At 42.5% G+C, this 14,248-nt stretch overlaps 1 protein-coding gene across 1 annotated transcript in view; it reads right to left on the minus strand.

Annotated features, from left to right (window-relative positions):
* Window positions 1-6,954: 6,954 nt before the first annotated feature.
* Window positions 6,955-14,248, minus strand: part of LOC137657176 (chondroitin sulfate proteoglycan 4-like) — a 191,726-nt gene continuing 184,432 nt past the window's right edge. Inside the window, 2 exon segments of the mRNA XM_068391522.1 lie at window positions 6,955-7,914; window positions 9,364-11,738. Of these exon segments, the coding sequence (XP_068247623.1) occupies window positions 7,747-7,914; window positions 9,364-11,738 (2,543 nt within the window). The 3' untranslated portion in view covers window positions 6,955-7,746.

Genomic DNA, 14,248 nt, shown 5'->3' on the forward strand with positions numbered 1-14,248 from the left:
GATGCAACGTTGCACAGCAGCATTCCACCAGGACGATGCAATGTTGCACAGCAGCATTCCACCAGGACGATGCAACATTGCACAGCAGCATTCCACCAGGACGATGCAACGTTGCACAGCAGCATTCCACCAGGACGATGCAACGTTGCACAGCAGCATTCCACCAGGACGATGCAACGTTGCACAGCAGCATTCCAACAGGACGATGCAATGTTGCAGAGGCACTCCACCAGGATGATGCAATGTTGCACATGATCATACCACCAGGACAATACAACGTTGCACAGCAGCATTCTAACAGGACTATGCAATGTTGCACAGCAGCATTCCAACAGGACGATGCAATGTTGCACAGCAGCATTCCACCAGGACGAGGCAACGTTGCACAGCAGCATTCCACCAGGACGAGGCAACGTTCCACAGCAGCATACCACCAGGACGAGGCAACGTTGCACAGCAGCATACCAGCAGGACGATGCAACGTTGCACAGCACCATACCAGCAGGACGATGCAACGTCGCACAGCAGCATACCAACAGGACGATGCAACGTCGCACAGCAGCATACCAACAGGACGATGCAACGTTGCACAGCAGCCTTCCACCAGGACGATTCAATGTTGCAGAGAGGCCTTCCGCCAGGACGATGCAATGTTGCACAGCAGCATACCACCAGGACGATGCAACGTTGCAGAGGCATTCCACCAGGATGATGCAATGTTGCACAGCGGCCTTCCAGCAGGACGATGCAACGTTGCACAGCGGCCTTCCAGCAGGACGATGCAACGTTGCACAGCGGCCTTCCAGCAGGACGATGCAACGTTGCACAGCGGCCTTCCAGCAGGACGATGCAACGTTGCACAGCAGCCTTCCAGCAGGACGATGCAACGTTGCACAGCAGCCTTCCAGCAGGACGATGCAACGTTGCACAGCAGCCTTCCAGCAGGACGATGCAACGTTGCACAGCAGCCTTCCAGCAGGACAATGCAACGTTGCACAGCAGCATTCCACCAGGACGATTCAACGTTGCAGAGAGGCCTTCCGCCAGGACGATGCAACGTTGCACAACAGCATTCCATCAGGACAATGCAATGTTGCAGAGGCATTCCACCAGGATAATGCAATGTTGCACAGCATCATACCACCAGGACAATGCAACGTTGCACAGCAACATTCCAACAGCACGATGCAACAGCAGCATTCCAGCAGGACGATGCAACGTTGCACAGCAGCATACCAGCAGGACGATGCAACGTTGCACAGCAGCATACCAGCAGGACGATGCAACGTTGCACAGCAGCATACCAGCAGGACGATGCAACGTTGCACAGCAGCATTCCACCAGGACGATGCAACGTTGCACAGCAGCATTCCACCAGGACGATGCAACATTGCACAGCAGCATTCCACCAGGACGATGCAACGTTGCACAGCAGCATTCCACCAGGACGATGCAACGTTGCACAGCAGCATTCCAACAGGACGATGCAATGTTGCAGAGGCACTCCACCAGGATGATGCAATGTTGCACAGCATCATACCACCAGGACAATACAACGTTGCACAGCAGCATTCTAACAGGACTATGCAATGTTGCACAGCAGCATTCCAACAGGACGATGCAATGTTGCACAGCAGCATTCCACCAGGACGAGGCAACGTTGCACAGCAGCATTCCACCAGGACGAGGCAACGTTCCACAGCAGCATACCACCAGGACGAGGCAACGTTGCACAGCAGCATACCAGCAGGACGATGCAACGTTGCACAGCACCATACCAGCAGGACGATGCAACGTCGCACAGCAGCATACCAACAGATGCAACGTTGCACAGCAGCCTTCCACCAGGACGATTCAATGTTGCAGAGAGGCCTTCCGCCAGGACGATGCAATGTTGCACAGCAGCATACCACCAGGACGATGCAACTTTGCACAGCAGCATTCCACCAGGACGATGCAATGTTGCAGAGGCATTCCACCAGGATGATGCAATGTTGCACAGCATCATACCACCAGGATGATGCAATGTTGCACAGCATACCACCAGGACAATGCAACGTTGCACAGCAGCATTCCAACAGGACGATGCAACGTTGCACAGCAGCAGTCCAACAGGACGATGCAACGTTGCACAGCAGCATTCCAACAGCACGATGCAACAGCAGCATTCCACCAGGACGATGCAACGTTGCACAGCAGCATTCCACTAGGACGATGCAACGTTGCACAGCAGCATTCCACTAGGACGATGCAACGTTGCACAGCAGCATACCACCAGGACGATGCAATGTTGCACAGCAGCATTCCACCAGGACGATGCAATGTTGCACAGCAGCATTCCAACAGGACGATGCAACTTTGCACAGCAGCATTCCAACAGGACAATGCAACGTTGCACAGCAGCATTCCAACAGGACGATGCAACGTTGCACAGCAGCATTCCAACAGGACGATGCAACGTTGCACAGCAGCATTCCAACAGGACGATGCAATGTTGCAGAGGCACTCCACCAGGATGATGCAATGTTGCACAGCATACCACCAGGATAATGCAATGTTGCACAGCATACCACCAGGATAATGCAATGTTGCACAGCATACCACCAGGACAATGCAACGTTGCACAGCAGCATTCCAAGAGGACGATGCAATGTTGCACAACAGCATTCCACCAGGATTATGCAATGTTGCAGAAGAATTCCAACAGGATGATGCAATGTTGCACAGCAGCATTCCACCAGGAAGATGCAATGTTGCAGAGGCATTTCACCAGGACAATGCAATGTTGCACAGCAGCATTCCAACAGGATGATGCAATGTTGCAGAGGCATTTCCACCAGGACGATGCAATGTTGCAGAGGCATTCCACCAGGACGATGCAATGTTGCACAGCAGCATTCCAACAGGACGATGCAATGTTGCAGAGAGGCATTCCACCAGGACAATGCAATGTTGCACAGCAGCATTTCAACAGGACAATGCAATGTTGCACAGCAGCATTCCAACAGGACGATGCAATGTTGCAGTGAGGCATTCCAACAGGACAATGCAACTTTGCACAGCAGCATTCCACCAGGACGATGTAATGTTGCAGAGGCATTCCAACAGGACGATGCAATGTTGCAGAGGCATTCCAACAGGACGATGCAATGTTGCAGAGGCATTCCAACCGGACGATGCAATGTTGCAGAGGCATTCCACCAGGACGATGCAATGTTACACAGCAGCATACCACCAGGACGATGCAATGTTGCACAGCAGCATTCCAACAGGACGATGCAACGTTGCACAGCAGCATTCCAACAGGACGATGTAATGTTGCACAACAGCATTCCAACAGGACAATGCAATGTTGCACAACAGCATTCCAACAGGACGATGCAATGTTGCACAGCAGCATTCCACCAGGAAGATGCAATGTTGCAGAGAGGCATTCCACCGGGACGATGCAACGTTGCACAGCAGCATTCCAACAGGACGATGCAATGTTGCACAGCAGCATTCCAACAGGACGATGCAATGTTGCACAGCAGCATTCCAACAGGACGATGCAACGTTGCACTGCAGCATTCCAACAGGACGATGCAACGTTGCACTGCAGCATTCCAACAGGACGATGCAACGTTGCACTGCAGCATTCCAACAGGACGATGCAACGTTGCACTGCAGCATTCCAACAGGACGATGCAAAGTTGCACTGCAGCATTCCAACAGGACGATGCAACGTTGCACTGCAGCATTCCAACAGGACGATGCAACGTTGCACTGCAGCATTCCAACAGGACGATGCAGCGTTGCACTGCAGCATTCCAACAGGACGATGCAACGTTGCACTGCAGCATTCCAACAGGACGATGCAGCGTTGCACTGCAGCATTCCAACAGGACGATGCAACGTTGTACAGCAGCATTCCAACAGGACGATGCAACGTTGCACAGCAGCATTCCAACAGGACGATGCAACGTTGCACAGCAGCATTCCAACAGGACGATGCAACGTTGCACAGCAGCATTCCAACAGGACGATGCAACGTTGCACAGCAGCATTCCAACAGGACGATGCAACGTTGCAGAGAACCATTCCAACAGGACGATGCAACGTTGCAGAGAAGCATTCCAACAGGACGATGCAATGTTGCACAGCAGCATTCCAACAGGATAATGCAACGTTGCACAGCAGCATTCCAACAGGACGATGCAACGTTGCACAGAAGCATTCCAACAGGACGATGCAATGTTGCACAGAAGCATTCCAACAGGACGATGCAATGTTGCACAGCAGCATTCCAACAGGACGATGCAATGTTGCACAGCAGCATTCCAACAGGACGATGCAATGTTGCACAGCAGCATTCCAACAGGACGATGCAATGTTGCACAGCAGCATTCCACCAGGACGATGCAATGTTGCACAGCAGCATTCCAACAGGATGATGCAATGTTGCAGAGGCATTCCACCAGGACGATGCAATGTCGCACAGCAGCATTCCAACAGGACGATGCAATGTTGCAGAGAGGCATTCCACCAGGACGATGCAACGTTGCACAGCCGCATTCCAACAGGACGATGCAAAGTTGCAGAGAGGCATTCCAACAGGACGATGCAATGTTGCACAGCAGCATGCCACCAGGACGATGCAATGTTGCACAGCAGCATTCCACCAGGACGATGCAATGTTGCACAGCAACATATTGCAAAGTTGCAGAGAGGCATTCCACCAGGACGATGCAATGTTGCACAGCAGCATGCCACCAAGACGATGCAACGTTGCACAGCAGCATTCCACCAGAACAATGCAATGTTGCACAGCAGCATTCCAACAGGACGATGCAATGATGCAGAGAGGCATTCCATCGGGACGATGCAATGTTGCACAGCAGCATTCCACCAGGACAATGCAATGTTGCAGAGAGGCATTCCACCAGGACGATGCAACGTTGCACAGCAGCATTCCACCAGGACGATGCTACGTTGCACAGCAGCATTCCACCAGGACGATGCAATGTTGCACAGCGGCATGCCACAAGGACGATGCAATGTTGCACAGCGGCATGCCACAAGGACGATGCAATGTTGCACAGCGGCATTCCAACAGGACGATGCAACGTTGCACAGCAGCATTCCACCAGGACGATGCAACGTAGCACAGCAGCATTCCAACATGACGATGCAATGTTGCAGAGGCATTCCAACAGGACGATGCAATGTTGCACAGCAGCATTCCAACAGGACGATGCAATATTGCAGAGAGGCATTCCACCAGGACGATGCAATGTTGCACAGCAGCATTCCAACAGGACGATGCAATGTTGCAGAGAGGCATTCCAACAGGACGATGCAATGTTGCACATTCCAACAGGACGATGCAACGTTGCATAGCGGCATTCCACCAGGACGATGCAATGTTGCACAGCAGCATTCCAACAGGACAATGCAACGTTGCACAGCAGCATTCCAACAGGACGGTGCAATGTTGTAGAGAGGCATTCTACTAGGACGATGCAGTGTTGCACAGCTGCATTCGACAACGACGATGCAATGTTGCACAGTGGCATCCCACAAGGCCGATGCAATGTTGCACAGTAGCATCCTACAGTACAAATGCAATGTTGTGCAACAACAATTCAACAAGATTTTGCAATGTTGCACAGCAGCCTTCCACCAGGATAATGCCAACGTTGCACAACGAAATTCCACCACGACGATGCAATGTTGCCGAATGGCACAACAAAATTCCACCACGACGATGCAATGTTGCCGAATGGCATTGGACTATGCAGTGTTGCACAGCAGCATTTCACCAGGACAATGCAATGTTGCACAGCGGTATTCCACCAGGACGATGCAATGTTGCACAGCGGCATTCCACCAGGACGATGCAATGTTGCACAGCGGCATTCCATCAGGACAGTGCAATGTTGCATAGCAGCATTCCACCAGGAGAATGCAATGTTACACAGCAGCATCTCGCCAGGACAATGCTATGTTGCACAGCAGCATCCCACAAGAACGATGCAATGTTGCACAGCGGCATTCCACCATGCAACATTGCACAGCGGCATTTCACCATGCAACATTGCACAGCGGCATTCCACAAGGACGATACACTGTTGCACAGCGGCATTTCACCAGGATGATGGAATGTTGCACAGCGGCATTCCACAAGGACGATACAATTTCCCACAGCAGCACTTCACCAGGACGATGCAATGCTGCACGGCACCATTTCAAAGGCAATGCAATGTATGCAATGTGCACGCGGGCATTCCCATCATCAACGAAATGTTATACTGAAACAATACTGGTAAAAAGCTTATAAGTTTTGAGATTTAAATAAAATAACTTACTGAATGCTCAATTAACCATGACTGCAGCCTTCATGAAAATATTAAATAAAAACTGTCAATTGCCTACAAACGCAAATTCTCACTAACCTACAAAAAAACGTCCTTTAAAATGCATTGGTTCTTAATTAGGTATCATTGGTAACCCAAAACGGGCTTGTCAAGTCTCTCATATTGAATAGAGAAAGCACAGATTATGGATTTAAGAAATGAAATGAAGGTGGCAAAAGGTTGGCAATAATATACCGATTAACAAAAAAGATTTTTTCAAATCGTGATTTAGAGTACAGTAACATCCATATTTGATCCATTTCCTATTAAAATCACGAACATAATGGAAGGGCATTGAATGTAATGCATACAAAGAACAGGGCTCTACTGTCAGCCTATTGGGTATTACGATTAACTTCTATAATTCCTTGCCTTTTGAACTCGCAAATCACATTTAGAATTGATTCTACACTTACTAAAGAAAGTGCAAATGTTTTATACAAATAAGATTTTTACAAAACCGGGATGGTGGATGAAATCGGTTAACTACTTCACTAGGCAAGAGTCCTGATATTTTACTTGAGGAAAGAAGAGATAAAGGATGAATGAATGAAAATTATTGACGATAGCCAGCATTTGAAACTTATATAATTCTTCATTAAACGTTTTAACCCTAATGATAAAACTGATGGACGGTCATTTATTGACAATTTAAGAAACTAAATTTACACTTACAATAAGTTAACTCTTCAAGTAAAACTCTTCAAGTAAAACTATAAAACCCACAACCTCAGAACGATAAGTGACAATAATTTAGACACAAGTTATTCACCTCAATGTTGCACTGGTCCTGACAGTGTAGGTCGTTACCTTTCTAACCCAGTACTGGCCATAATTTCTTTGGTTAACTTCTAAAACCAGTAGTGGATTAAAACCTTGCAAAATATAACACCCTGTACTAAATTTAATAAACCACTTATGGTTTTAGCACCGTGTCATAGGTAAATCCACACATGGCAATAGTTTCCTAGAATCCCCACAAATAATAGATTAAAAAAAAGGCTAATGTTTACGAATTCAATCAAAATGTGGCTACTACAAAATTTGCAAGAGTCACCTGATAAAATGTGCATCTATGAAACTTTTTTTTTAATAGGTTATATATTTGAATATGTAGGAAGTATTAGATAATTATAAACATTTATCTGACAAATTGTATTCCAACGTGAATAATTGAATAACAGCATTCTATCAACAACAGGAATCAGGCACTCTTCAAGCCACCATTACAAGCATCCTTAACCAATCCTGCTAGGAAACTACTGCCAGGCTTCCACACAAAATTCAATAACTTAAAAATAACTTCTTACATTTATATACCAAGGTAGAGGGAGAGAGATGCACGCACACTCTACACCCAGTACTGGTTCTTCCTGAGCATTGGGTTGGTGGTTCGAGGCTGGTGCTTCTCATAGACGCCCCAATCTGTCTGTGAAGTATCTACACCATATGGATAGCCAGCCAAGTGGGGATCATATGGAGGCTCTCTTGGAGAGGAGTCTGAACACAATGGCGTCACCTTCAGGCCAAAAGCACCAAGAAGATTGGGAAATAAAGAAGTGAAAAACAAAATTTAGTGAGAACTTGAAGATGTGTAATCTTCTGAACATAAAAAGCAACATAGTAAAATAAAACATAGCAAAATATTGAACTTTAAAAAACAAACCTTTAATGTAATAGTCATAGCAGTGTGTTTAAAAAAAATACAACTATTACAATAAATATTTTCCATAAAAAATTTGAGTATTAACAATCCTTCATTATATTTAATTTTACACAGCTTGTCTAAATAATAATTTCATATTCCCAAGCAATTCTATACGCGGAGGATTTCTTTTTTTATAAAAGGTTATCGATTTTGGAATTTTGATTGTTTTTATTAGAGCATTCAATATCCTTTTAAAGTTTATCAGGTGGTTACTATAATGTACTCAGGGGGTATACTCACTGTGTGACATTACACTGAATTAACTATTATAACACCTAGTTAAAATTTCCCACTTGGTAAGCTTGAATCTTGAAATTACAGCCTCTTTTTTATTAATTACCATAATTTTCAAAGGGAATAAACAGATAATTTCAAATCCCCATTCACGTACAACAAAAACTGAAACATAGCTTTATGACCAGAAGATGCTGTGAGGGAAAAATAAATGAGTGGTCTTATACTAAATGCAAATAAATAAATAAATTCTAAAATATTGCATTGCCTTTAAACGTTAGTAAAAATGTATGGGTGATCATTATCACTGTCAAATTGAAAAATAATAAACTCATTCGAATTAAAGAATTTTATATACAGCCCAGATGTAACCGGAAATATAAACAGCAGCAGAATCTTTTAAAAGCAATTAAGTACTGTAGTATGGGACGATTAAAATAATGTTAAGGATTAAGCCATAAATGTACACACTAAATACGTACTGAACTCTATTAGACAATGTTTCTCAAATCAAGATGGATTATAACTAGCAGAGACAAGTGATTAAATCTATTTATGTACCTTTCCAATAAACAGAAATAAATAAGAACCTGCAAATGAAGCTTTAAAAATAACGAAGTCCGAAGAAATGAAAAATAATTTAATAGAGTAAGAAATAGAGGAGGACTGTGACTTTGAAAACTCAATCTATGTATCCCGAATTCTAGGAGCAATTTTAATGGATAAAATCTTGCAAGGTATATTTCAACAGAGTGGAAAACAACCCTGAATAGCTAACTTGATGCACATTTACAGTATACAGTTTCTTTACACATCAATTAAGAACAGAAATTCACAGGGATGTTATGGAGAATATTAAATAAATCTAGGTGAAACAATATTAAACAACCAAACAAAAAAAAACTAAAATTTCATCAACAGAAAAGGAAAGGAAGATAGGACGTTTTTGTTAACAGCAAAACAAAATATTGGAATAAGAACTATGAAATAAATATAAAACTAACATTTCGTATACATGAACTGTACCTTGCATTGAGGCACTGCAGGAGAGACCTCTCTAGAAATGTCACGATTCCATGAAGTTTCAGAATCTGTTAGATGAGCTGCTAATCCCAGGCCCCCACTGCCGCCATTATGATGCAAGTGTCTTCCTGGTCTTGGCGATGACGGTAGCTCAGTGGGACGGCACTCTAGTTCAGACATGTCATCAGTCATGAAGGAGTTAGGTCTAGAGTCTGATGGCAATGGGGGCGGCAATGAAGCTATATCCCCATCAATCCCAGTATTTCTTCTCTTATCTGTGTGATGGCGACGTGTGGCACATCTTGCAATGACAATTATAGCAATTACCACCACAACTGCTCCAATACCAGCCACAACTACAACCACATAATCTGAAGGTATACCAAAGATTGTATTTGTTGTACCAGAACCTGATAGGGAATGATCCGAATCATCATGAATAGGTGGAGACAGATCAGGACGAAGATGTCTTGGAGGTTCAGCTCCATCCTCGAGTACAGCACCAGCCTCTACACTTTCAACCAACGAAAGACGTAAAGTTCCCTCCGCAGGTTGCACTCCCGGTGCTGGCACATGCAACACATAATGTAAAGCATCATGCAGCGGCTTTTCTCCTTTCAAATTCAAATTTCTAGCAACATAATAAATATGGCCAGCACGAACTTCCTCGTGTGTGAATTCCTGCACTTCGTAAGACCTCCCAGATCTTCTGCTACGCCTACTAACTTTCTTAATCTTTCCAAAACGAGGCCTTCTTTTTACTTTATACTCTGGATTACTGCCAGTCGATTCAGCCAATTGGCTGGCATCAAGATGATCTAACAAGAGTCTCGTGCGACCACCAACTGCTGCTACAAGAGGTTTTGATTTAACTAGGGGAATTACATTAATACGCACTTCAACATCTAACAGCGATGCTTCCCAAGTCCATATATTTACTCTAAAACTGTCACCAGATTCATTTAAATCCATTTGCATATACAAAACTTCTCCTTTATCAATATTTACTTGTCCAAAAGTGTGTATGATTTGATCATTCATATATAAATGACCAAACCTTGGAGGTCTTGAAATATTATAAAAGATATGATTTGGATTACCATTTGTCACAGCTGATAGGTGATTTGATGAAACATAGGCTACTGTGGAAGCCTGTTGCAATGGGACCACAGAGTGATTAACAAGCTCAAGGGTCAATGGCTCAACCTCAACAGTAAACACAGTATATTTAGCCTTATGCTTACCATCAGAAACTTTGAAATAAAATCTAGCAGAACTGTTAGTGCCATCATGAGCATACAGAATGCGGCCATCATTCACATCTTTTTGTGAAAATGACTTAACTGGCAGTGTAAAGTTATCATTGAAGATTAATCGACCATGGTCTGGACTACTAAGTAACTCATAAACAATTTCACTAGGCAAATTATCAGGGTCAGTGGTAAGAAGACTACCATTAGTAACAACAGCTGTTTGTCTATGAACTACGTGCAACACTGGTGTTGCTGTAACTAATGTAAAAGGCTGGTCATTAACAGGGGTTACACTGATATTTAATGAACCATTGAAAAGTAATATATCCGGAGCAGAACCATTACCAGCTAAAGCTACTGTAAAACTTAAAGAATCTCTAAGTGTATCACTATGATCATGCTCATATCTAACACGACCTCGCTCTATGTCCTTAACAGAAATGGTGTCGCCTTCAGTAAGATTTTTTCCTCGAAGGGTAAAAAGTCCATGGGCTGGCACAGAGGTTATACTTGTGACAAGATTTGGTGTAGAAAGAACTGTTCCACCAGCACCTGGATAACTTTCTATATATTCAGAAACTGCAGACAGATTTAGGTTATCTGCTCTTACAGTAGCCTGCCCTCCCTCTGCAACAACTAGAGGAGTTAAACCTAAGTAACGTTCAAGACCTCCTCCAGTAGGACTGGCTACAGAAATTTCCAAATGAAATTCTTGATCCTTTAAAGGTTCAGCAAATGGACTCTCAACATCAAAAACAAACATATCTCTAGCAGACAACTCGGAAAACGGCCGTATATGTTCAAAGAAAACACGAGATTCATTTATGTTACGCTGGGTAAAATTGTCTACAGGAACTAACACTCCACCAGCTTCTTCTAAAAGGAGCTGACCCAGAACAGGTGGTTTTCTAATCATGTATACTATAGACCTCTGAGAATCGTAATCATTAGTGTGAGTCAACAGAACTGTAGAAGTTATGGGTTGCTGGGTCATTGGAAAAACATGAAGTTGTTCATTATTCTCAAGAACTAGGTGGAGAGCATGGGCTGTGACTTGGAAGACGCTTGATCCAGTGCTATGTACATTATCGCTAGCCTCCCAGCGGAACATTCCAGTTAATCCACCTGAAATTAAAGAAAATATATTATTCACCAAAGTAACAATTAATTGAAAGATACATTCAGATTCATAGAAAAATTAAGGCATGCTTGCCATTACGTAGGGACATCGATTTATTTGAATAAAAAATAACAAAACAACAGCCAAAGCCTACCAACAGCTTTAACTTTATGTTCAAAATCATAATACAACCATGCAGTGACAAATTATATTTAACAAGACAAAACATTTTAATCAAGCAATCTCCTGTTCTCTACAAAAAGGCCTCATAAAAATAAAGAGAATTAGGAGGGGTTGTTGCATATTGCCTCATGATACTATATTTAGGCTACAGAGACCTGATACGGAGATTAGAATGTAACATTTCTTCTGCCAAATAATTGTTATCCATGGAAAATGAGATAACTGGTGGATATTTTTTTTTTTTTTTAAGTGTCATTGCCATGAGGACTGTCGGGCTTTGTTAGAAATGGGGCACAAGTGTGGGCAAGTCTCAACTCTTGGTAGTTAAGACTGAAGAACGCTGAAAGTCAGCAGGTATAGAAGGTCACTTCTTTTGACATGAGCATATCAGCTTCAAAACTAGCTGCCATTCCAAAATTTCTCACATACTAATCCAGTCTTGGAATGGTAAAATATAAAGCCTTCATAATTACGCTAAAAGAAATTTTCGGCAAATATCATACCCCAAAATTTACCACTAGAGGCTAATATAAATGAAAGAAAACTGCCTTCTATTATTCCACAAGTGATTGTGGAAAATTATTTTTGTCTACACTATTTCAGACAATCGTTACTAAGGAAAGTTGCTTCAAAAATACCTTGTCTGGAAAAAAAATGAAGTGTTTATTAAGTGAATATGTTATAAATAGATTCAAATACTCACACACTGCCTAAGACTATCAAATGCCTATCTTTAGATCTTAAACATCCTAAGTTGGAGAATGACTTACCTTTCCCTACCGAAATTGAAATTATAAAATCAGGAATCGCTGCAAGCCTTGAGATATCTTAATAAAAACACAAGTATTCTAGATTTTGAGAAAAATTCCTCAAAACAAAATACTCTGTGAATAATACAATCAAACCGAAGAGTAACCTAGCATATAGTAGTCACAGAATTGTATATAGTAAATTGGATGTAAAACTACCTACTGCATACTAAGAACGTAACATCAAAAAAGCAAAAATGAAATTATCAAATTATGAATGATAGAAATTAAATATTTTCCCACAGATTAACAAAATCAGGGTTAACACGCTTGCCGATTCAGAAGTCTCAATCGGTCACGTCATCTCAATATAAACAAGATTGCCACAACAGGAGAATTTGTGGCACTGTTTGTGTCTGCAAATTTGTCTAAGGAGCCACATTTATCTAGTTTTCGCTAGATAGTATCCATATAAACAATGTGTCTGATACTTCGGCTGTGACATCTGTTGCCCATAGTCCTTCAAGCCAGGAGGAGTACAAGTACTCTCAGTAATATATAAGATATTCACAAAGATATTTAGAAAAACAGCTAGACATTATTCAGCCCAGATAACAGACAGGTTTTAGAAGTTGGTATACAACAACTGACCATATCCATGTAATTAACCAGCTTATGGAAAAACCAACCGAGTATGACACACTACTATGTATGGCATTTATAGTCTATGAGAAAGTTTTAGATTCTGTCAAAACTTCAACAGTAATGGAATCCCTTCAACAGCAAGGGATATATGAAACTTTTTTAGAACATTTGCGGGTATCTACTGTATATGGGTAGTACAACAATCCTAAAATTATACAAAGATGGCGAGAAAATTCCAATTGAGAAAGGAGTTAGACAAGGAGATTCCATCTTTCTTAATTCATTCACTAAAATTACACTAAGATAGTGAAAAAATTCTGATTGAAAAAGGAGTTAGACAAGGAGACCCCATATCTCTTAATTTATTCACAGTGCACCTTGAGATAATTTTTAAGAATTTAAATAGAGAAAATGTAGGAATTGACATTAATGGGCAATACCTTAACAACATAGGATTTGCATATGACAGAACTGTTTAGTGAATCATGGGAGGAACTGAAAAGTATGATAGATTTGAATGAAGAAACCAGAAATGTTCGACTGAAAATGAATACGAGTAAAATTAAGATGGTGTTCAATGAAAATTGAGAGACAACAAGTAGGGGTTATGGACTAACCTCTAGAAATTGTTAATGAATACTAGTACTTGAGAAGACTATAGCAGGCTTAATATCTCCCGTGAGGAAAGGAATTAAGGAAACAGAATAGTGTGCCTGAGTGTACCCTTAAGCAAGAGAACTCTAATCTGAGACAGTGCAAGACTATCATACAAAGCTATGGCACTACCCAAAACTAGAGAACAATTGCTTGATTTTAGATTATCCCTTCCCTGGAAGGATTGGTCAGAATAACTAAGTGATTCAAGCCTCTGGAAATAATGGACAACGGGATATTAACAAAAAATCTTATAATTCAGAATGCTAAAGAGGCATGAGATT

This window comes from Palaemon carinicauda, chromosome 18 (assembly GCF_036898095.1).
Source record: "Palaemon carinicauda isolate YSFRI2023 chromosome 18, ASM3689809v2, whole genome shotgun sequence".
NCBI lineage: Eukaryota > Metazoa > Arthropoda > Malacostraca > Decapoda > Palaemonidae > Palaemon > Palaemon carinicauda.